The 26,236-nt window shown below is 38.3% G+C and overlaps 1 protein-coding gene across 1 annotated transcript in view; it reads left to right on the top strand.

Moving 5' to 3' along the window:
* THAP12 (THAP domain containing 12) overlaps positions 1-25,443 on the top strand; it is a 38,691-nt gene extending 13,248 nt beyond the window's left edge. Inside the window, exons 2-5 of the mRNA XM_081099878.1 lie at positions 8,424-8,544; positions 13,244-13,351; positions 20,896-20,932; positions 22,597-25,443. Of these exons, the coding sequence (XP_080956004.1) occupies positions 8,424-8,544; positions 13,244-13,351; positions 20,896-20,932; positions 22,597-24,527 (2,197 nt within the window). The 3' untranslated portion in view covers positions 24,528-25,443. The remainder of the gene's footprint in view (positions 1-8,423; positions 8,545-13,243; positions 13,352-20,895; positions 20,933-22,596) is intronic.
* The last annotated feature ends 793 nt before the right edge of the window (positions 25,444-26,236 follow it).

Below are 26,236 nucleotides of genomic sequence, written 5' to 3'. Positions count from 1 at the left end.
CCTTACTTCTTTTCAGTCAGGTCAAGTTTCTAAATGTTCGAAATCTATTTTCTGGCTAAAGAAAAGAAAATAGGATTCTACCCAGTCTCCTGTCTACCTACTCCGGGAATTCTGTGAGGATCAAATGAGATGAGGCATGTGAAAACACTTCACAGACATTTGGTTAAAGTGTAAAATGTTTGCACCTGGCTATAAAGCAAGTCGTGTTCATGGGCTGAAGAAACTTCAAGGAGGCTAGTTACTAGGGAGAAGAAGCTGGGCGTTGCTACATGATGTCATTACCCGGCACCTACAGCCACAGTTTCTGGGCTGGGCTGGGCTGTGGGCCACATTTTGCACCATGGGGTCTCGGCAACATTGGCTGCGATTTGGTAGGCTATCACTCCAGGGTGGTGGCAGGGCCTGTGTCCCACTTGGGGGAAGCTGAGTGTTGCTTTGTCAGTGCCAGGTCCGCATTGCCATGTCTCATAAATGGCCAGTGCATGTCACAGCAGCTCCTGCATTGAGCGTCGGCCCGTTGGTGGTCGGTGTGTATAATAGCAACCAGTCGGACGGTCAAGGGACACTTAGCATATTAGCCTTTTATATATATAGATATACAGGTATGTAAGTATTATATGTATGTATGTAAAAAAGATTTATTGTGATTTTATAACTCTTAATATAAAACATATACACAGAAGATCACAAATTATAAATGTATGGCTGTTGGATTTTCAGAGTGACATGTCCATGAAATTTTTCCTAGATTAAAAAATATATAGAATATTATTAACATCTCAAACAATTCTCCAGTGGTCTGACTTCACTTCAGGCTTCACACACATTAGATTAGTTGGTTATTGAAGAGAAGAGGAAGCTGTTTTATTGATATGACATACTTAGAGAAAAGTGCAAAAATGGTAGTCTAGAACTTGATGAATTTTTACTGAACGAACATACCTAATGTTCTAGATATGGAACATTACCAGCACCTCAGAAAGCCTCCTTTTTGTCCACTCCTAATTGTTACCCCTTCCTAAATGTATCCACTATTCTATCATCACTGTGTTGGGTGTTTCCAAAGCCACCCCCATATTCAGAGATTGACTAGAAGGACTTGTGTGACTCAGTATATAGCTGAACTACTCACAGATAAGACTTATTACAGCAATGTAGTAAGAACATACATCAGATCATAAGGGGAAAAAGACAGTGGAATATGGAGTCTGCTTTATGTTCTCTCCCTCCCTTGGTGGGGGAAGGGGAGTCACACAGAGCCCATTTCTCTCAGCAGTAAAAATGCAGCAACATGTGTACCATGTTTCTGCCCATTAGAGACCCAGTGCCTGAAGATTTTATTGGACTCTGGTCACATAGACACTCTGCCTAGCATATACTGAAATTCCAGACTCCCAGAAGGCAGGTTTTTTATATAAATCATATTGCTTGTACAAACAGTGTAGGCACAGTGAGCCACCTTATTAGTTAGGGCAATTTTTTAAAAATTGATTTTAGAGAGAGAGATGAAGTGGGGGGTGGAGGGGAGAGAAACGTTGATTTATTGTTCCACTTATTTATGCATTCATAAATAATGAGAAGTTGGGCCTTTTTAATAGTTTTAGCAACTATTTTTTTTAAAAAAAATTCTTTATTAGTTAAGGTATTACAAATATGTCCTTATCGCCCCATTAATCCTCCCCCCCCCCCCCCCACACACACACACTCATGTTCTCATACCCCTGTTGTCCATGTCCATTGGTTTGGCTTATATGCATGCATACAAGTCCTTTGGTTGATCTCTTCCCCTTACCCCCTCCCTCCCTCCCTTACTTTCCCTCTGGGTAGTGATAGTCTGATCGCTGTTTCTCTGTCTTTGGATCTGTCCATGTTGTTCTCTATAATCCACAAATGAGTGAGATCATGTGGTATTTATCTTTCTCTGACTGGCTTATTTCACTTAGCATAATGCTCTCCAGTTCCATCCATGCTGTTGCAGAAGGCAAGAGTTCCTTCTTTTTTACCGCAGCATAGTATTCCATTGTGTAGATGTACCACAGTTTTCTAATCCACTCATCTACTGATGGGCACTTAGACTGTTTCCAAATTTTAGCGATGGTGAATTGTGCTGCTATGAACATAGGGGTGCATATATCCTTTCTGATTGGTGTTTCTAGTTTCTTGGGTTATATTCCTAGAAGTGGGATCACTGGGTCAAATGGGAGTTCCATTTTTAGTTTTTTGAGGAAACTCTCTACTGTTCTCCACAGTGGCTGCACCAGTCTGCATTCCCACCAGCAGTGCAGAAGGGTTCCTTTTTCTCCACATCCTCTCCAACACTTGTTGTTTGTTGATTTGTTGATGATAGCCATTCTGACAGGTGTGAGATGATACCACATTGTTGTTTTGATTTGCATCTCTCGTATTATTAGTGACTTTGAGCATGTTTTTATATGTCTTTCAACCTTCTGTATGTCCTCTTTTGAAAAGTGTCTATCTAGGTCCCTTGCCCAGTTTTTGATTGGATTGTTTATCTTCCTGTTGTTAAGTTTCATGCGTTCCCTGTAAATGTTGGAGATTAAACCCTTATCGGTGATATCATTAGCAAATATGTTCTCCCATGTAGTGGGTCTTCTTGTTGTTTTGTTGATGGTTTCCTTTGCTGTGCAAAAGCTTTTTATTTTGATGTAATCCCATTTGTTTATTTTCTCTTTAGTTTCCATTGCCCTAGGAGCATTATCAGAGAAGAAATTCCTTCGGCATATGTTTGCGATTTTGCTGCCTGTGGATTCCTCTAGTATTTTTATGGTTTCCCTTCCTTTTTTTTTTTTTTTTAAATATATTTTATTGATTTTTTTACAGAGAGGAAGGGAGAGAGATAGAGAGTCAGAAACATCGATGAGAGAGAAACATCGATCAGCTGCCTCCCGCACATCCCCCACTGGGGAAGTGCCTGCAACCGAGGTACATGCCTCTGATCGGAATCGAACCCGGGACCCTTCAGTCCGCAGGCCGACGCTCTATCCGCTGAGCCAAACCGGCTTTGGCTATGGTTTCCCTTCTTACGTTTAAGTCTTTTATCCATTTTGAGTTTATTTTTGTGTATGGTGTGAGTTGGTGGTCTAGTTTCATCTTTTTGCATGTATCTGTCCAATTTTACCAACACCATTTATTGAAGAGACTGTCTTGACTCCATTGTATGCTTTTGCCTCCTTTGTCGAATATTAATTGAGCATAGTGGTTTGGGTCGATTTCTGGGTTCTCTGTTCTATTCCATTGATCTATATGTCTGTTCTTGTGCCAGTACCAAGCTGTTTTAAGAACAGTGGCTTTGTAATACAGTTTGATATCTGGTATTGAGATCCCACCAACTTTAGTTTTAGCAACTATTAAACCTCGCTCTCCCGGGAAACAGCTCAGGGAGGGCGCAGCCCTTGGCAACGCATTCCTTGTATGTGCCCTGACCAGAAATTGAACCTGCAGCTTTGGCATATCAGGATGGCACTCTAACCAACTGCGCAACCTGGCCAGGGCCCAGTTAGGGCAAGTTTTATGTCAGTGTAGGAAACTGTTTAGCAGCCAAGTTCCCAGACACTAGTCAAAAGGCCAACCTTATAAGCAAGCCTTTCTAAGGATAGCAATCTCATGCCTGCTCTATTAACTCTTTCCTGCACAATCACCATTTTTAAGTTTTACCTATTCTTGAATCTATTTATATAAAAACCCTGGGTGTAATGTCACGACCGAGGCTCGACAAACCAGAAGGAAGTCAGTCCTGCAGGGGTCGTCTTGGAAACGGCTGTACCCTCCCTGAGCTGTTTCCCGCGAGGGCCATGAGGTTTGAGGCAGGAACCTGCCCTCGGAGCGTGGCCGCACTGAGTCCTGGGTCCTCTTAGCAACAGTTGTGCCCACCCTGAGCTGTTTCCAGTAAGGCCAAGGTTTGAGGCAGAAACCGGCTTTCGGAGTGTGGATGCAATGAGTCCTGGGTCGCGTTGCCAAGGGCTGCACCCTCCTGGAGCTGTTTCCCAGGAGAGCAAGGTTTGAGGCAGGAACCAGCCCTCGGAGCGTGTAGGCATATCTTCATAAAGTTTTAATACGTTATATTAGAGGTCGTGGTAATACTGTTTTATCCACAGTATCTACAGGACTTGCTGCAAATTTATTTCTCGGTGGAAGTACCTTTCATTCCCAATATAAATTACCCATTCCACTAAATGAAATTTCAACTTCTTGACTCGATATAAACAGTGAAGTTGCTAAAACTATTAAAAAGGCCCAACTTCTCATTGATGAGTGCACTGTGGCATCCAATCATGCTATAAACGCCATAGACAGATTACTAAGAGAAATTTGAATGTAGTATTTGGTGGGAAAGTTCTCCTTGGAGGCGATTTTCGGCAGTGTCTCAGTATTGTAACTCATGCTATGCGATCGGCCATAGTACAAACGAGTTTAAAGTACTGCAGTGTTTGGGGATGTTTCAGAAAGTTGTCTCTTTCAACAATGAGATCAGAGGATTCTGCGTATAGTGAATGGTTAGTAAAATTTGGAGATGGCAAACTTGATAGCAGTTTTCATTTAGGAATGGATATTATTGAAATCCCCTGTGAAATGATTTGTAATGGATCTATTGAAGCTACCTTTGGAAATACTATATCTATAGATATATTAAAAATATATCTAAATGTGCAATTCTTTGTCCATGTTCAAAAAGTAAATGAAGAAATTTTGTATATACTCAATGGAGATTTTCACACATATTTGAGTGATGATTCCATTCATTCCACAGATGATGCTGAAAAGGAAAATTTTCCCATCGAATTTCTTAATAGTATTACTCCTTTGGGAATGTCATATCATAAATTAAAATTGAAAGTGGGTGCAATCATCATGCTATTGAGAAATATTAATAGTAAATGGGGTCTTTGTAATGGTAACAGATTTATTATCAAAAGATTATGACCTAACGTCATTGAAGCTGAAGTATTAACAGGATCTGCAGAGGGAGAGGTTGTTCTGATTCCAAGAATTGATTTGTCCCCATCTGACACTGGCCTCCCATTTAAATTGATTCAATTTCAATTTCCCGTGATGCCAGCATTTGTGATGACTATTAATAAACCACAAAGACAAACTCTAGACAGGGTAGGCATATTCATACCTGAACCCATTTTTGCACATGGTCAGTTAGATGTTGCTTTCTCTCGAGTTTGAAGAGCATGTGATGTTAAAGTTAAAGTTCTAAATACTTCAGCACAAGGGAAATTAGTCAAGCACTCTGAAAGTGTTTTCACTCTTAATGTGATGTACAGGGAGATATTAGAATAAGTTTAATCAGTTTATCAGTCATTGTTTGCATCACTGTTGTTTTTATATCATGTTTTTGTTGTTTTCATATTATGTTTTTGTCATTTTTATATCATGCCTCTGTTGTTATATCCTTTTGTTACTGTTTATTAATAAATTTATATATTATTTTCGTACACCTTTTACTAATTTCCTTTCATTTCTCATACTTCTATTATAGAGAAAGGGCAAATAGCAATATTAAAATATTTCCACTAATTAATTCCCTTTTAATGTGCACGAATTTCACGCACCAGGCTACTAGTCTATACTAATAATAGCCTAGGTGGCATCATGCCCTCACGTCGTCACAAGATGGCCATCACAAGATGGCTGCATGCACAGTAGAGGCGGGGCCTGGTGGCCACTTGGTGCAGTGAGGCCTGGGGGTCCCCATGGCTCTGCGTGGCACGGAGGAGGCTGGTTGTGGCAGGGGAGGGCAGTCGGCCATCAGGCCGGCAGGGGAGCAGTTAGGCATCAATCAAGCCAGCAGGGGAGCAGTTAGGGGGCGATCAGGCTGGCAGGCAGAAGCTGTTAGGGGCAATCAGGCAGGCAGGCAGGTGAACGGTTAGGAGCCAGTGGTCACAGATTGTGAGAGGGATGTCCGACTGCCAGTTTAGGCCTGATTCCTGTGCACCAGGCCTCTGGTTTAATATAAAAGGAAGCACGTAGTATGCATGCCTGGTTTGTTTTATTCAACGTTATGTTTGTGAGATCTAGCTAAGCTCATTCATTCCCATTGCCAAATATTATTCCTTTCTACTGTTGGTAGGCAGAGTTGTCCCACCTCTCATCAACATTTGGTATTATCTCTTTTACATTGTAGTCATTCTTCTGGGTATATAGTAACATTTTGTTGCAATTTTAATTAGTATTTCCCTAAGGACTAATGAGATTGAGCTTTGTTTTTTCTTTAGTTTTTTTTTTTTTCATGAGCATTTCTTTCATGTGTATTGGCCATCTGAATAATTGCAAATTGCCTGTTCAAGTCTCTTGTCCATTTTTACCTTGGGTTTTTTGGTTTATTTGTAGGAGTTCTTCATGTATATTTTGGATATGAGTTTATTGTTGGGTATATGTATTGCAGATACCTTCTTCCATTTTGTGGATTGCCATTTCACTCTTAAATGATTTCTTTTAATGAACAGTTATTAACTTTAAAGTAGCTTAATTCATCTTTTCTTTTTGAGTGTGCTCTATTGCCTTTAAGAGCTCTTTGTCTATTACAAGGTAAAGAAGATAGTCTCCTGTGTTGTCTTTTAGAAGCTTTATTGTTTTACCTTTCATATTTATGTCTATAATTCATTTGGAATATAACTTTGTATATATGGTGTAAAAATAGGGGTCAAGGTTCTTTTTTTTACATGGATATCCAACTGATTCACTACTATTAAGAAGTTGTCTTTATTGCTGTGCATAGGTACCTTTGTCTTAAGTATCCATAACTCTCCATTTTCTGTTTTATCCTATGCCGTTAACACACTGTCTTAATAAGCTTTATAATGAATTTTAATATCTGGTAGTGGATTTTTTTTTTAGCTTTCTTTTTTCATGGTTGTTTTGACTATTCGTGGTCCTTTGAATTTCTGTGTAAAAAGCTTTAGCGTCATCTTGTCATTTATCTCTCAAAAACACACACAAATGCACAAAAGAACTTGTTGGGATTGTGATTGTAATTAAATCAGTAAACCAGTTTGGGGAGAATTGATATCTTTAGAATTCAGTGAACTTGTATATCCCATTTATTTATTTAAAAATTTGTTTTCTATTAGTGGTCTTTCACTAGATTTACCTCTAGGTATTTGATATGGAAGACATAAGTGTACTGAATTTGAGTGCTCTTGGTATCAGAAAGATGTCTCAACTTAGTTCAGAGATAATACGTACAGTAGGGTTCTATGTGGAAGGTCTTCAGAGATATAAGAATTTAAAAACAAACTTAACTGTGTGAGTATGGCAACTTATAGTGAAACAGTTTTTATACCAAATACTGTTGCAACGTGAAATGCTTGTAATCATATTGCACAATTATGTAGATATATGATTAAAATACAGACATCTTAGGCATCATTACTGTAAGTAATGATGATTCTTGGCTGAATGAAATGCTGTACAATTTAGATATGTATGGTTTTAGTTTAGGTTAGATAACCAACATTTCACCATGGTTTTAATGTTATATATCGAGAAAGAGGGAATTAGTGTTAGAAAGTGTGTGTGGAGGGGTAAATTGTGATGTTGAGACATAAGAAAATATACTGTGATATGATTATAAATATGTTTCCAAATTTGTGGCACTATTCATGGCAGAATTTTATGCCTAGAAATTTGAGGAATGAGAGAAAGATCTAGTTGTTACCTTTAGCCAATTAACATTTCTTCTTCTGCACAAAAGGGATAATAATAATTTGGAAAGGGCTTAGAACAGTGTCTGGCTCATAATTAGTGTTTATTATTTGTTTTTCTGCAGATATGTAAGCACCAAGAAGGAATGGACCTTGTCTTGTTCACTATATTCAACACCTTCTGTGTACTAGATTGTCTAGACACAATCCCTGCATTCATGGAGCTTAAAATCTAGTCTGTGCATATCATTGTAAATAGTAAATCATGTTAGTAGTAAGACTGTCATGCTTCCATAAGAAACTGTAGTTATTTATAAAACATTTACTTACTAATTTTCTACAATGGCAGTGTTGCTTTTATATGCTTATTTAAGTTGAAATTCTGAGGGGAATATTAAGCTGTTCATCTCATGGTGTGCAACTTTTTATTTGTAGTGCTGGTGTGATTGAGTCCTCTGATGCTTGGAGTCCTGGGATTTGAAAGACTCCGGTTTAAGTTCATTTTTGCTGCTGATTTTGTACATGACTCTGAGCAAGTTACTTCTTAATCATGTCTGTAATTAAATGCACTAAATGATATCTAAGGTTTCTTCCAGCTCTCATTTTGTTATTAATCAACTTCACTAAATTGTTATGTTCTGTGGGTAGAAGGGAGCAGGAATCCATGGTTCATAATATTATTTGCCTTGAAACTAAATGCTGAAATTTAAATGTTGCTCATATTCCATAATTGTATTTTGGTTTTATTTATAGATGCCAGAAGTGGGTGGAAAATTGTAGGAGAGCAGACTTAGAAGATAAAACACCTGATCAACTAAATAAACATTATCGATTATGTGCCAAACACTTTGAGACCTCTATGATCTGTAGAACTGTAAGTAATAGAAGGGCTTGGTTTTTGTTTTCTATCTCGCTCACTCAGCATCTGGTTGGAAGTATAAATCTTTCTCTATTAATGTTGGAGGGTATCTTTACACCCCTCCACTATTTCTTTTTTTTAAGATGAAGACAGGTTTGGAGCTGACTAGCCACTTGTAAACTTCCTGTGTAGGCTTCAGAAAAATTTTAAGCTATTATGAAAGTTTATATTTATTTAAGGTAAAGTTGGTGTTTTTATTTGGAGCAGCTTCTCTAGAGCTTTTTTATGAGTAAAATCTTCCAGGAATGGAGCTCTTTGTTTTCATGTATTTGTTTTTGTAAGTACTGTTAGAACCAACAGGAAGCAGATCATACAATTAATGTAAAAAAACCCCAAAAAACCATTTCCATCAATAATTTGCAATTTTATATTAAGACCTGGGTCTCTCTTACTACTAACAATCTTACTACTGTTAATTTTTATTTTGGCCAAGTCACTCCCTCTTGGGCCCCAATTTCTGATGAGATTAGACATGATAATTCCTGAGGTCTAAGATTTTTAACCCTCCTTATTTTTATTGCTAGGATTCATAAAAGGCACGCATAGGGCAGATTTGATTGAAATGGAGTAGACTTGAAACACTAAAAACTAGTTAGGAAGACAGTTTTATTTAATAATATATATATCTTATTTAGGTATAGCTAATGTATCATCCCAGATATTGGGATAGACATAAACTTGATATTTAAGGTACACTATATATTGTTATGCAGAATTTATTTTGATATTTTTTTCAGATACATTTTGCAGAGGCACCAGAAAACTAAAGAATGATTGGGTTATTTATTTCTCAAAATTATTTGAAGCAGATACTTGTGAAGTCATTGGGAGGTGAGCCAATTCCGGTTCAACAGTTTAATCACAAATATTTGAGGAATAATTTTGCCTTGCTTTGTTAAGAGGGTAATAATAATTATGACCAACCAAAATAAGAGATTTACTATGTTAAAAGACTAACTACTTTTATGTTTTTGACAATAAGTAAAACAGTCCCAAATTATTATTTTAAATACACCAGCCTTATGCATTTTTGTATTTTTATTTCAGTAATAAATATAGTCTCTTAATTAGATAATTCCAACAAGACTAATATGAGAAATTTAACATACAGTTTATTCTCATATTCTTGTTTAGTCAATGAATAAACTTGCTTTTTAAACTTCCACATGAATATTCAATCTTGAATAAATTAAATTCAAATGTGAGAATTTTTTTAAAACTTATTTAGAAGGTATTGCTATTAAAAGCTGGATTGCCTAAGATCTGTATTCAAATGTTAAGAGTATTAACTTCATTAATTTGGCATTTAAAGTCTCATTAGTAAACATTCATGGCTAGTTCAATCAAAGCCAAGTGTTAACTTTAATGCTAGAGTAAGATCATTGCTTTATGCTCAGACCTTAATTCAGCAGTTAAAGATTAAATCTTGATACTGCATTAAAATGATCAGACACATGAATTAAATATAGCCCTTTTAGGCATACATGCTTATAGATAAATATGTATTAAAAGTTGCATGTTTTCCACATATTGTTTTCTGGTCTTTAATATTTTTTATAGCAAATGAATTTGAACTTGAAGCATGTATTAGAATGTTTTATCCCTCCTCTCCTTATGTAATAATTGGTGATACCAAGAGTTGACTATGTATGCGTGTATGCTTGCTTTTTGAGATGATTGCTAAGTGGGAAAGATGAGACGCTTTGGGTATTGTATAGATTTTGCTCCCTTCAATGACTGTGTCCCTAATCAATCCCAGATTCAGACTTCATAGTAGAGTCGGGATAATTGGCACAGCATTAGAAGCTGGGTATCATTAAGAAATAGATTTTGAGGTGCTCCCCCTCTCAGGGGCTCGCCTGCCTTTCCCCTCTTCCCCCCAGGTGTGCTGTCTTTGCCTTTCTCTCTCCGAAGCTCCAAGGGCCCTTCTTTTGCTTCTGTAACTTGTTTCCTGAGGCTATGCAGCCCAGCCAACTTCTGTAACTTTCTAAATAAACTTTTTAAAAAAGAAAAATAGGTTTGCTTTTTTGTGTGTGTGTGTGTTTTTATGAGGCATGGGATTGAACTAGAAAATACTGAATCTGAATAGAAATTCTTCCCAGATAAAGTGTTTAACAGCTCTTTGGATGAAACCTAGGTAGTGTATTTTCTTTAGTTATATAGAGTTAACCTTTAAATAACACAGAGGTTTGGGGGGTGCTGACACCCCACACAGTAGAAAATCTGTGTATAATTTTGATTCTCTGAAAACTTATAGCCTACTTTTGACCGGGAATGCTTTCTGATAACATAAATAAAAAATTAACACATATTTTGTGTGTTATATTTATTATATATTGTGTTCTTACAATAAAGTAAGCTTAAGAAAATACATTTGCAATATTTATTGAAAAAAATCCACATGTAAGTGTACCTGTGCAGTTTAATTCTGTGTTTTTTAAGAGTAAAATGTACTTTCCTTCATATCTTTCTAACCTTCCTTCCCTGGGTAAAAATATAGAAGTTGTTATTTTTGTTTGGCATATATTTTGACCAGGCTTTAATAGTTAGCTTTGGCACAATCACTGCTCTGGAGAAAGCTTTTTAAAATGAAGTGTCTTTATCAGTGCAAATTTGTGAAGAAATTAATGATACTGCTTCTCTGGACAAGCTGGGAGGGAATGTAGTAGCAGTTATTAATAAACTTCTTGTCCCTTCTGACTTCCTCTGGGCTGGCTGTGAAAACTGTCACCATCTAAGTATGCATCTAGCTTTTAACCAGGTTGGATTGCAATAGCAGGGATTAGGATAGAGCAGTGGTCGGCAAACCGTGGCTCACGAGCCACATGCAGCTCTTTGGCCCCTTGAGTGTGGCTCTTCCACAAAATACCATGTGCGGGCGTGCACGTACAGTGTGATTAAAACTTCGTGGCCCATGCGTAGAAGTCGGTTTTCGGCCTGGGCTAGTCTATTTTGAAGAAGTGGCATTAGAATAAGTAGGGGTACGTTCACTGAGGACCCCTCAGATTGAGGACGTTTTTTAGCAAAGGCCAACTTAGGAGTACCCTAATTAAGTTAACCCTTTGCAGTCCAATTTTATTTTTGGAACTCAAAACAGTCTGGTCCAAATTAATTGACGGAATTGAATGTTGAAGTTACCTGTCTCACTAGACCTCAGCTCGACATTGGACCTGCTCCTAGCGCCTGGTCTGTCCAGTCAGCCTCCACGTTGGACTGAAAAGGGTTAATAACAATGTACCTACCTATATAGTTTAAGTTTAAAAAATTTGGCTCTCAAAAGAAATTTCAATCATTGTACTGTTTATATTTGGCTCTGTTGACTAATGAGTTTGCTGACCACTGGGATAGAGCATAGTCATTCTTCAATAAGAACATCTGAATTATAAGGGAATTTAGAAGTACCTATTTCAGTGTTTGCAAAGTGTGAGATATACACACACACACACACACATATATCACTGTGGTATGAGTGATTTCAGGTAGCACATGCATCACTTTATTTTAGAAGTTTTTTAATGAGTTAAAAATATAACCAGCCCATCAAACCATTATTTTGTAATTTTTATTGCTTATTACAATGTTAACTAAAAAAGTGAGTAGATTGTGTAAAAGTACAGATGGCATAACTGAAATGGCAAGCATTTTGTTTACTAGTATTTGAACATTTTCATTTTTTGGAAATATGGATCTAGTTCAATACCTGAATTTTATTCAGAAGAGGAACTGAGGTCCACAATGGGAAAGTATTATATGTATTATATACTATATATGGTGAGTCACTGTTAGAGTTTGGACTAGTTTCTAAGTCTCATGTGTCCCAGTCCAATATTATTTCATTGTGCCTTGATGCTTCTCAGAAATAGTAGCAAAAGTGGACTGAACAACAGGTAAAGGAGGGAAAACTTATTATAGAACATACACTAGATTTTCTTAGAAACTTTTGTGCCTACTATAGATTGGGTGGGCTAATGGAAGAACAGAATAGATAAAATAGCTGGGATTCTGAGTTAGGGGGAATATATATATATATATATATATATATATATATATATATATATATTAGAGGATTAGAGGCCTGGTGCATGAAATTCGAGCACTGGGGGTGGGGGGGTTTCCCTTAGCCCAGCCTGCGCCCTCTCGCAGTCCAGGAGCCCTCTGAGGATCCTTAGCACTGCCATGGAGGCAGGAGAGGCTCCCACCACCGCTGTGCTCACCAGGCCAGCCATAAGCCCGGCTTCTGGCTGAGTGACGCTCCCCCTGTGGGAGCACACTGACCAGCAGGGGGCAGCTCCTGCATTAAGCGTCTACCCCATGGTGGTCAGTGCACATCATAGTGACCAGTCGTTCTGCCATTGATCGATTTGCATATTAGCCTCTTATTATATAGGATATGCAAAATGCAAATACATTTTATTTTTACGCCTATCATTATTTCAGTTCCCTAATTTATAATAGTATGATTACCAAAAGGGCAAATATGAAAAGGGCTAGAAATAATAAGCTGACTTGGATTGACATCATTAATTCTTCAGGTTTCTCTATACTTTAGAGCTGGAGTTGAAGGAGTACTGGAGAAATCATTAGTGTAGAATTTTATTTATATGTAATACATTCTTAAGGCCTAGCTCTGAATTAACACATTTTTCTTTTTCAGAGTCCTTATAGGACAGTTCTTCGAGATAATGCAATACCAACAATATTTGATCTTACCAGTCATTTGAACAATCCACATAGTAGACACAGAAAACGAATAAAAGAATTGGTATGTCAATATGTTTTCAGCTTTCCCAATCCCCGGTATACTATGAAATCAAATAGATATATTCATGTTAAAATTGAACTAAGTTACTCTCTATTTCAAAGGTACCTGTACAGGAAATGAATGCTATGGTTATTATTGAAGTAGCCAGGATGTAAAACGATAACTTTGTTACAGTATTAAAATTGGAAAATGTCTCTCAAATTTAGCCAATTGATACTCATTGACTTGGGCCAAAGTGTGCTGTTGATTACAGGCTACTATCTCCTTTCCTTATTATGAAGAAAAACAAAAGACTACCTTTTCTTTTATAGTAAGAAAAGTGGAACTGAGGTATATTTCCAGAATTTAGCACATATGGATACAGAAAGGGAAAGTTTAAAAGTTAAGACATGGATAGTTTTACCTAGAGATAGGATTCTATTGCTATTAAGTACTGACAAGGTTTAGAAAAAGCTTTTCAATCTCTGTATATGGCATCATTTATGTGTGTTTTTATATTCCTTTGATATCCTTTAGATCAGGGGTCCTCACACTTTTTAAACAGGGGGCCAGTTCACTGTCCCTCAGACCGTTGGAGGGCCGGAGTATAGTTTAAAAAAAAACTATGAACAAATTCCTATGCACACTGCACATATCTTATTTTGAAGTAAAAAACCAAAACGGGAACAAATACAATATTTGTATTTGCATGTGGCCTGCGGGCTGTAGTTTGAGGACCCCTGCTTTAGATGATTGAAACCTACCTGCTCTTTGTTAACCTTAGGCCAACAAAATTAAATTACTCAGACTCCTCAGTCCATGGCTTTCTCTTATCATTACCACTAATAAGACACTTATTTTGCTTATTTTTCCTTCTTCCTCTATTACCCCATTCCTACTCTCCCTGTTGGTATCCATGCTAGTGTCTTTAATATATCTCATTTCACTCTACCAATTATGTGCTTTCTTTAAGACAACATTTATATATAATTTCCCTCATGTTTACCTTTCATATTTAGATTTTTAATCCATTTGGAGTTGTATGTATTGTGTGCAGTAAAAATCTAATTTTATTTTTCTTCTTATAGAGAAGACCAGTTTTCCCAGCATACTCTATTAATCCATCCTTTCTTCTATTGGTATAACCTGCCACCTCTGTCATATACAGATTCACATATATGCAGGGCTGTTTCTGGAGCTCCATTCTGTCCTGTTGGAATTTTTTGTTGTTGTTCATCCTCACCCGAGAATATTTTTTTCATTGATTTTTTTAAAGAGAGTGGAAGGGATGGGGGAGATGGAGAAACAGAGAGGGAGACATCAATGTGAGAGAGATACATCGATAGGTTTCATCCAGCATGCACCCCGACCGGGACCAGGAATCAAGCCTGAAACCGAGGTACATGCCCTTGACTGGAATAAAACTCAAGATCCTCAGTCTGCAGGCCCTGCTCTAACCACTAAGCAACCAGCTAAGGCATTGCTGCAGTTTCAGAAAAGAAAACATGTACATTCTTCTTTAGATTACTTTCTAAATACATTATGGTTTTTGGTATTGTTTATGTATTCTGGATGAGATTGTTTCCAGCAGTTTTGAAGGCTCTTTAATATTAATCCTGTAACACCTACGGGCACTTTCTGCTGGAAAAGAAGCCCCTTGCTGGTCTGGCCTTTGGGAAGGGTTCCCCCCTCAGGCGGGAATCAGAAAGTAAGACATTGCCCAGCTGGCATGGCTCTGATTGAACATCAACCCATGAACCAGGAGGTCATGGTTCGATTCCTGGTCAGGGCCCATGCCTGGGTTGCAGGCTTAATCCCCAGTAGTGGGTATATAGGAGGCAGCCAATCCATGATTCTCTCTGATCATTGATGTTTCTGTCTTATCTCTCCCTCTCCCTGTCCTTACTGAAATCAATAAAATATATATATATATGTATGTGTGTGTGTGTGTGTGTGTATATATATATATATATACACACACATATATATATATTTAAATGTTATCAAGAATCTGTGAGATTTGTAAAAAAAAGAAAAAAAGTTAATCCTATTAGTATGCCGGGTTTTCTATGTAGTTGATTATATTAGCTACAAATAAGGACAATCTACAAATAAGGACAAATTTGCCTTTTCTTCCAATTCTTTTTCACCATCCTACTGTTTGTGTCCATAGGTCATGCATATATGCTTATGTTCTTTGATTAATCTCTCTCCCACCCACACCCCACTTCCCTCTGAGATTTGAGCGTCTGTTCCATGTTTCCATGCCTCTGGTTCTATTTTATTCATCAGTTTATTTTGTTCATTAGATTCCTTGTTTGTTTATTTTTAGAATCAACTGCTGATAATTATGTTTTTATTGCCATTTTATTGTTTATATTTTTAATCTTTTTTTCCTTCTTAAAGAATACCCTTCAACATTTCATATAATACTGGTTTGGTGGTGATAAACACCTTTAGCTTTTTCTTGTGTATGAAGCTCTTTATCTGACCTTCAGTTCTAAATGATAGATTTGCTGGGAAGAGTAATCTTGGTTATAGGTCCTTGCTATTCATCACTTTGAATATTGCTTGCCACTCCCTTATGGCCTGCATAGTTTCTATTGAGAAACCAGCTGACAGCCGAAACCGGTTTGGCTCAGTGGATAGAGCGTCGGCCTGTGGACTGAGGGGTCCCGGGTTCGATTCCGGCCAAGGGCATGTACATGGGATGCGGGCACATCCCCGGTGGGGGGTGTGCAGGAGGCAGCTGATCGATGTTTCTCTCTCATCGATGTTTCTGACTCTCTATCTCTCTCCCTTCCTCTTTGTGAAAAATCAATGGAATATATTTAAAAAAAAAAAAAAAGAGAGAGAGAAACCAGCTGACAGTTATATGAGAGCTCCCTTGTAGGTAGGTAACTGCTTTTCTACCACTGCTTTTAAGATCCTCTCTTTGTCTTTCATTCCTGGCATTTTAATTATGTGATGTCTTGGTGTGGACCTCTTTGGGTTCATCTTGTTTGGAACTCTTTATGCTTCCTGGACTTGTAAGTTTATTTCTCCACCAGGTAGGGGGAGTTTGCTGTCATTATTTCTTCAAATAGGTTTTCAATATCTTGCTCTCTTTCTTCTCCTTCTGGCACCCCCATGATGTGAATGTTGGTATGCTTAAAGTTGTCCCAGAGGTTCCTTATACTATCTTCATATTTTTGGATTCTCCCCCCCCCCCCCTTTTAATTGGGTGTTTTTTGCTTCCTCATTTTCCAAATCGTTGATTTGATTCTCGGAATCCTCTACTGTTGAATCCCTGTAAATTATTCTTTATTTCAGTTACTGTATGCTTAATTTCTGACTGGCCCTTTTTATGTCTTTGAAATTCTCACTCAGATCCTTGAAATTCTCATTAAGTCCCATGAAGCTCTCATTAAGATCTTTGAGCACCTTTATAACCATTGTTTTGAACTCTGTACCTAGTAGTTTGCTTGCTTCCATTTTATTTAGTTCTTTTTTTTCTGGAGATTATTTCTTTTCTTTCATTTGTGACATGTTTCTTTGTCTCCACATTTTGGCCGCTTCTCTGTGTTTGTTTCTATATATTAGGTAGAGCTGCTATGTCTCCTGGAATTGGTAGAGTGGCCTTGTGTAGTAGGTGTTCTGTAGGGCCCAGTGGCTCAGCCTCCCCAGTCACCAAAGCTGGACACTCTAGGTACACCCCTGTGTGGGCTGTGTACTCTGTCTTGTAGTTGAGCCTTGATTGCTGTTGGTGTCACTGGGAGGAATTGACCCCCAGGCCAATTGGCTATGAGGACCAGCTGTGACTACAGTGGAAGAGCTGCTGTGCAGGAGACATCTCTATGGAGTAGGATTTGCTTTAGTGTGGCTTTGGTGCTCACTGAGTCTGCTCCTTGAGTGTGTTGCTCGTGGATGTGTAGAGTTGTAATCAGGTATGGTCTGAAGCTGTCCACCTGGTGCACTGGCTCTGGGCCCCCCTGGAGGTGCAAAGTTAGCCACTGCCTGAGCCCTGCCTTCGGCTACCTGTCAGGAGCTATAGAGCAATCTGCAGATGGCTGCTACTTATCTTGAGCTTAGAAGTGCCCAGGAAAGGCCAAGCTGTGAAACAAGGCAAGCTGCTGCTAGTGCCAGGCCTGGCACCTCTTACTGAGAGGATTGGGGGACTCTAATGCCAGCAGCTGCTTGTTTGAGAGATTTTAGGAAAGTTTGAAGCCTGAGCTAGGACAGGCCATTCATATGGAAAAGCTGAAAAGCCCCTGCAAATAGCTTGAGTGGGGCTGCAAATTGGGTGGGGCAGGATCTCAGGGAATCACCACAGCAAAGGGAATGGTGTGAGCCAGGCTGATGAAAACTCAGATATGGCACTTGCCAGTCAGCTCTGTGATGGCGGAGGTCTCAGCATAGGAACAGTGACCTCTGCCAGCACTTTTGTCGAGAATGTTGCCCCCCAAGTTCTTGCTCCAATGCCAGACAATCCAGTTCTTCCCAGTATGTACCTGGATTCCCCCCAAGCCACTGCCCCAGTGCTGGAGCTCAGAGAGAGCTAGTCCAGGTAGGTCTGTGCACTGCCCCTTTAAAAGGAACTACTGTGACTCCAGCAGCCTCTTTGGCACTCAGCCACAATCCCAGCTCATTTTTACAGCCTTAAGTTACGGGGAACTTCTCTTCCCAGCACTGGAACCCTGTGCTAAAAGGTCTGGTGTGGGGCTGGGATCACTGGCTTCTCCCAGGAAGCCTCCGCATCCCAGATGTCCCTTCTGATTAAAAAGAGTCACACATGGTTGTCGGACCAGTCCCTTTCGTACTGCTACCCCTCCTACCAGTCTCAATGTGCTTTTTTCTTTTAATTGTCTAGTTTTAGGACTTCCATTCAGCCAGATTTCAGGCAGTGCTGAATGATGGTTGTTCTGTATTTTCGTTGTAATTGTGATATGGTTGTGGGAGGCAGTGAGTACCGGTGTTTACCTATGCTCCCATGTTGATTCTCCTGTTCCAATTCTTACTTTAATTTTTTCTGTTCTCTGTTGTATTGTTTAATCAAGATCTGTACTACTGTGTTGAACAGTCCCAATGACATCATAGCTAGTATACTTGCCTCATTCCATTAAGTCTGAGGTTTGCTGTTGTTTTTGTCAAGCTAGGAAAATTCCCTTCATTACCTTCTAATACTCATAGTCAGAGTTCCTGTTATAATTTGTTGAATTTATTAAAAGCTTTCATTGCATCTGTTGAATAGAAAAGTTCACAATATTTTTTTCCACTCTTTAATGTGGTGAATAACTGATGGGTTTTCTGATGTTGAACCATCTTTACATTCCTGTGATGAACCCTAATTGATTGTAATAGATCCCTGTTTTTATACAGTATTGGAATCAGTTGGTCAATATTTTATTTAGGATTTTGCATTTAACAGTGTTGGCCTATAATTTCTTTTTATGCACTTTTATCCAGTTATGGTATCAATGTTCTCTTAGCCTCATAAAATGACTTGGATAGCTTTCCTTTTTTCACTCTGTATTTTTCTAGAAAAATTGTATAAAGTAAATATTATATGCTCTTGAAAGTTAGTTAGATCGAACATGGTAGAACCATCAGAGCACTGTGGTGAGTAGGGAAATATTTTGATTGCCATTTCAATTTATTTATTGGTTTTCTCTTCTGTATGTTTTATATGTTTCTAAAAGTTTATGAACTTCATCTAGGATTTGGAATGTTTCCCTTTCTCTGCCCTTAAAACTATTTCAATAGTCTTTTTGAAGAAATAGTGATTACTTTTATCAATGATTGAAGTACTTGTGAGCTATTTTATTGGTTTCTTCTTGGTTGAGGGATTTGGGTGTTGGCTCTTTCTAGCTTCTTGAATGTTTAGCTCATATTTATGTATATTTAGTTATAAATGTCTCTGTAAGTATGTTTTTGCTGTATCTCACAGTTTTAGACATGCAGTGCTTTCATTGGTCAGCAATGAGTATTTTTTGATTTCTTTAACATGGGATACTTCTTGTTTCTAGTTTCCAGACATGGGTTAATTTTTTTTAAAATAATTTTTTATTGTTGAAAGTATTACATATGTCCCCTTTTTTCCCCCATTGACCCCCTTCAGCCCACCCCCGCCCTCCCCCACCCCAGGCCTTCAGCACCCTATTGTCTGAGTCCATGGGACATGCATATATGCATACAAGGTCTTTGGTTCATTACCTCCCACCCACCCATCCTCCCCTGCCTTCCCTATGAGATTCTGCACTCTATTCCATGCCTCCATGTTTCTGGATCCACTCCATTGATCAGTTTATTTTGTTACTTAGATTCCACATATGAGTGCGATCACAGATATGGGTTTATTTTTAAAAACCACTTTGTATTTTAAATGTTTAGTGATATAGAGGAAACACATAGTCTATGTGATGTTGATTCTGATTTTTTTTTTTTTTGCATTTATTATTGCATTGAAGTCTGTTGTCAGCCTGATTCTTGATTGTTTTTAGGTGACCTGCCTTTTTAAAAAATATTTGACATTTTCAGTTTTGCTAAACTACATCTAGATGTGAGGTTTTTTCCTTACCCAGACTTAAATATTTTTTTAAGTTCTGAGAAATCCTGTTTTTATTTTTTCATGCATTTCTTTACCTCTGTTATATTTATTTGTTTTTCTGGAAAATACTGACACTACACAACAGTCCTCTAAATCAGCTTTCTTCTTAGTAATGTGTACCAGGGGTGAGGAGCTCAACACTTCCATCCTGTAGCTATTATTTCCCTATACTCTGTCTTTCCCCACCCCCACCCCCCAACCCCCCATCTCAGGGAACCTCAGACACCTTGCAGCAGGCACACTGTTCCAGATCTGTCATCCATGTAACTCTGGCAGCCCACAGGATGAAGAGGGATAGCTAGCCTGATGACATTTCTTCATATCAGTATCATGTCCCATGCTGCCTAGCAGATACCCGCTGTCTCCAGCTGTCACTGGTACTGCTGATTTCCTGCCCTGGAATAGCAACCATTGCAGTGGGTTGGAGAGAGAGAAAAGAACACAATTGGGAAGTTCTTCCTTAATCTAACCCTTTATGTGCCACTTGCCTATCTCTGCTATATGCATTCATTTTTTTCCATACTGGCACTGTGTCACCTTCTGCTTCCCAGGGATTTCTCATAGCTTTTATGTTAGGTTCTGGAATCCAGCAATTCCCTCTTACATATCATCCCCCTGGGTTAGAGTAGCAGGAGGTAGGGCACATGATTTTGTGTCCCCTCGGATTTTATCTCATGCTATGGTATACATTCATGCCTTTTATTAGCCAATTAAACACTTATAATTCAATGATTTAGATATAAAGTAAATTAAATGTTGTGTTCTTTCTCCTCTAGTATTTTATTATAAGCTTGGAGTCATGAGCAAATTAATTGTTCTAGTTTTGCCATCATCTATCTGTTTGAAGAATGTATTTCTTTTAAAGAATGTATGCTCTTGAGAAAATTAAATTTGACTCCAAATATGCTTTTTACTTGTGAGTCTATGTGATATGCTAGAGTTGACTTTTCATAAAGATGGTTTTTTTCTTGTCATTTAGAGTGAAGATGAAATCAGGACACTAAAACAGAAAAAAAGTAAGTGCTAGTGTTAATGACTCAACTTCTGAATGCTTTTTAAAAAGGCCTTGACCTGGTAAGGACAAATAAATATGTTTTATGTTCAAAACCTGTGAGAATGTTTTGGAATTGTCTGTGCAACTAAAACCTTAGTTCAGTTTGTCTTTATTGAGTGCCAATACCCCATGCACTTTGCCCACTCGGTGCTCTCAGTGTGGTAGTGGGTGGCAGGCACACAGAGTGTTCCAGTACAGGGAAGGGAAGGTAGCAATAAGGACAGAAGTAGAATCTGTCCATCCAATGTATAGTGCATAATAGATTCTCGGTAATTAAGGAGTAAATGCTGTGGAGATACTTAGTCTTATAGAGGGTAGGAGTCCAAAAGCCTTTCTTCAGATACTGATGCCTATATCAATTAATTTAATTCTTACAATAGCCCTGAAGTAAGAACTGTTATTTTCCCCCTTTGCAGATGAGGAGACATGGATTCAGGCAAAGAAAAAGGGAAGGATATTCTTTGCCGAGGTAGAGTGGCTTGAAACAGGGTGCCAGATTTGAGGAACTACATTCATTTTGTTGTTGGAGCTTCTAAAACCCATGATGATTAGAAATGAACTCAGGGGGACCACAGGGGTCAGGACTTGCAGGGTGTGTATATGACTGTAGGCAGGACACTTCACTGCAGGGCCATCCAAATATGAAGAAATTAGGCTAATTTGGAAAAACTATCCCAGTTGTACTGTGTTGGGTTGGCATTGTACAGAAATTAACAGCCGTATTGGTCTAGAAACGTTCAACATAATTGTTTCCATTTGTACAGGGGTAATGCACTGTATTAAATATGTAAGGTCTTAATCTACATGGGTTTGATTACAGAAACTAATAAAGTATTCTCTAAATAATGAGAGAAAAAAAGAAATTAGGCTAAGATTTCTAATAGTCTAGTATTAGCCCTGGAAATTATATGAACATACTTTACATTACATTAGTTTTTATAGGTGTCTCATCTCCCATATAAAAGTATAGCAATAAAAACAGTATCAGCATGAACCTTGGAGCCAGACAAGCTTGGATTTCAATTTCACCTCTTTTTTTAAAAAATCCTTACCTGAGGATGTTTTTACTGATTTTGAGGGTGCAGGAAGGGGGGAGAAGAGAGAAACATCAATGTGAGAGAGAGACATCAATTGGTTGCCTCTTGTGTGTACCCGACGGGGGATCAAACCCACAACCTTTTGGTGTGTGGAACAATGCTCCAACCAACTGAGCCAACCAGCTAGGGCTCATCTCCATCTTTCTAACTGCATCTCTGGCCTTGAGTGGTTATTTACTATCATTTGTCAAATGGGGTTGATACCATCTGCCTATAGAGGGAGTAATGGGAAACATAGAATGTCAGCACAGTATGTCATAAATATTCTCTTCCTCTTCCTTTTTCTGAGGGCACATATTGTCTTATTACTCAATATGTGATGTACCTTAAGTTTTTAAAATATATCTCTGTTCACAGTGTTTGTCTTCCCCGCTAGAGTGTAATCTCTGTCCTAGTCTGTGGTCCAGTAGGTGTTCTGTGAATGTTGAATAAATGAGTTAGTGGATTTTAAGTATTTAAAAAATCAAGAATGCATTTTTTGTTTGTATGGTTCCTCATAAGCCTGTTTTTAAAATTCTTTGTTTTCCAGTTGACGAAACTTCTGAACAGGAACAAAAACATAAAGAGATCAACAACACCAATGCTCAGAACTCCAATACAGAAGGGGGTGAAGAACAGGATGAAGACATTTTACCTTTAACCCTTGAGGAGAAGGAAAACAAAGAATACTTAAAATCTTTATTTGAAATTTTGATTCTTATGGGAAAACAAAACATACCTCTAGATGGACATGAAGCTGATGAAATCCCAGAAGGTCTCTTTACTCCTGATAACTTTCAGGCACTGCTGGAGTGCCGGATAAATTCTGGTGAAGAGGTTCTGAGAAAGCGCTTTGAGGCAACAGCAGTCAACACACTGTTCTGTTCAAAAGCACAGCAGAAACAGATGCTAGAGATCTGTGAGAGCTGCATTCGGGAAGAAACGCTCAGGGAAGTGAGAGACTCTCACTTCTTTTCGATTATCACTGACGACGTAGTGGACATAGCAGGGGAAGAGCACCTGCCCGTGTTGGTGAGGTTTGTTGACGAAGCTCATAACCTGCGAGAGGAATTTGTGGGTTTTCTGCCTTATGAAGCTGATGCCGAAATTTTGGCTATGAAATTTCACACTACGATAACTGAGAAGTGGGGATTAAACATGGAATATTGTCGTGGCCAGGCTTACATTGTGTCCAGTGGATTTTCTTCCAAAATGAAAGTTGTTGCTTCTAGACTTTTGGAGAAATATCCCCAAGCTGTCTACACACTTTGCTCTTCCTGTGCCTTAAATATGTGGTTGGCAAAATCGGTGCCTGTTATGGGAGTGTCGGTTGCATTAGGAACAATTGAGGAAGTTTGTTCTTTTTTCCATCGATCACCACAACTGCTTTTAGAGCTTGACAATGTAATTTCTGTCCTCTTTCAGAACAATGAAGAAAGGGGTAAAGAACTGAAGGAAATTTGCCATTCTCAGTGGACAGGCAGGCATGATGCTTTTGAAATTTTAGTGGACCTCCTACAAGCACTTGTTTTATGTTTAGATGGTATAAATAATGATACAAATATTAGATGGAATAACTGTATAGCGGGCCGAGCATTTGTACTCTGCAGTGCAGTAACAGATTTTGATTTCGTTGTTACCATTGTCGTTCTTAAAAATGTTCTATCTTTTACAAGAGCCTTTGGGAAAAATCTCCAGGGTCAGACCTCTGATGTCTTTTTTGCAGCCAGTAGCTTGACTGCGGTGCTGCATTCACTAAATGAAGTGATGGAAAATATTGAAGTTTATCATGAATTTTGGTTTGAGGAAGCCACCAATTTGGCAACCAAACTTGATATTCAGATGAAGCTCCCTGGGAAATTCCGCAGAGCTCAGCAAGGGAACCTGGAATCTCAGCTGACCTCTGAGAGTTACTATAAAGAAGCTCTAAGTGTTCCAACAGTGGAACACATTATTCAGGAACTGAAAGATATATTCTCAGAACAGCACCTCAAAGCTCTTAAATGCTTATCTCTGGTCCCCTCTGTCATGGGACAGCTCAAATTCAATACATCGGAGGAGCACCATGCTGACATGTACAGAAGCGACTTGCCCAATCCTGATACACTCTCAGCTGAGCTGCATTGTTGGAGAATCAAGTGGAAACACAGAGGAAAAGATATAGAGCTTCCATCCACCATTTATGAAGCCCTCCACCTGCCAGACATCAAGTTTTTTCCTAATGTTTATGCATTGTTGAAGGTCCTATGTATTCTTCCTGTGATGAAGGTTGAGAATGAACGCTATGAAAATGGGCGAAAGCGTCTCAAAGCATACCTGAGGAACACTTTGACAGACCAAAGGTCAAGTAACTTAGCTTTGCTTAACATAAATTTTGATATAAAACATGATTTGGATTTAATGGTGGACACATATATCAAACTCTATACAACTAAGTCAGAGCTTCCTACAGATAATTCTGAAACTATCGAAAATACCTGAGAGACTTTTAAAATGGGTTTTCTCTTATATTTGATATTGAAAAAAATCTAAGAAATTTGAAAATATAGAAAAGCTATAAGATATATGTAGGCCACTTAATCACTGCATATCTTGAGTACATTAGCCATTGATAATCTGACTGTTTAAATGGCCCGTTTGAACTCTCATGCTTTGGAGAACTAACTGTTCTTCCAGAGGGTAGCAGTGAAAGTGCCACGCTGCACTTCTGCGTGGTCTCTGCTAATGGCACTTTGGAATTGTTTTAGTTAAGTCAAGTTAGACATAACATTTATTATCACTGTGGATCCTGTTGTTGGGTATTGAGTTACCAGTTCTTTGAAGAAATAAATTTTGAGAAGGTGTGAGAGGAATATGTTTCATAAAATTTTACAATGACGCTCATGACTAACTTTTCAATAGCAGGAGTTTTAAGTTTACTATTAAAAATCTTTAGTGAACAGTTAAATTACCAGATGGTGAAAGAAACGTGAGCTTGCCAAACAAGGATTGCAGTGTAGATTTTGTCTTTATTCGATAATCTTAAACAAGTTGCTGTTAAACATTGAAGGAAGAACCTGCCATTGTTCCACATCTGGGTGTTGCTGTTTACATTCCTTTGTTGAGCCTATATCTTCATAAGCTTTTTAGCAAGTATATGTCAAACACTTCTGTTTCATGGTCAAGACAGGATCAGAGGCTATGGATACTGACAACAGATTGGTCTGTTTTATTCTGTCTTTTTCCATGAAATATCTACTGCCTCGTCTTGATTTATAAGCAAAACCTAGACAACCTACAAAAATGTGTTTTGTAGTTTATCTAGGAATAATACAGAAAATATTGCTGTTATTTTTGGTGAAGAAAGTCAATTTTGTACAGTTTATTTCGACGTAAATAAAATGTGAATTTGTTTAAAGTTCAGATACTTTATTTTGGTGGGGACTAAATAGATTCTTCTGGTAAATTCCCTTTTCAAAAATATTTGTCACCTTCACAATTGAAGAGAAGTTTTTTTTAAATTTATTTTTTGATTTATGGTTTACTACTTGGGATATATAAAGGCATTTTAATTAAGAAATTATTAAATATAAGGTTTATCTAACTGATTTTTATTTTTAATCCTCTCCTGAGGATTTTTTTTATTGCTTTTCAGAGAGAGTAGAAGGGAGGGAGGGAGGGGGCAGAGAGAGAGAAAACATGATAAACATGTGAGAGAGATACATGGACTGGTTGCTCCTGTATGCACCCTGAAGCGGGGGGAAGAGAGGGAAGGGCATTGAACCTGTGACCCTTCTGTGCCTAGCCTGACACTCTAGCAACACTGGCCAGGGCAATGCAGCTGATTTTTAAAATATAATATGGCCCCCGATATCAATTGTCAGGGTTTGTGTAATTGTTGCTGGCTAAAATGTAAGTGAATGAATATAATTGCAGAGATATCACTGAATTATTTTATGTTGGGATAAGTTAGTGTTCTTTGAGTATCAGAAAACAGAATGGGGCATATTTAAGGGCTGCTGGGTCTTGATGATAGCAGGCAGTACATTTCCCTGTCATTGACAACCCTGGCAGAGATGTCAAATTGGGACATGTTACCCATGCAAGTTACAAAGAAGATGTCAAGAGTTTATCTCATAGCCAGAGTTCTAGAGGTTCCTCTGTCATTGGCAGAAAGAACTGTTCAGGTTCATGATGGCAGGATGACATTG

The sequence above is a fragment of the Myotis nattereri genome (genome assembly GCF_964212035.1).
Source record: "Myotis nattereri genome assembly, chromosome: 9".
NCBI lineage: Eukaryota > Metazoa > Chordata > Mammalia > Chiroptera > Vespertilionidae > Myotis > Myotis nattereri.
This window is presented reverse-complemented; position numbering and strand designations above follow the sequence as displayed.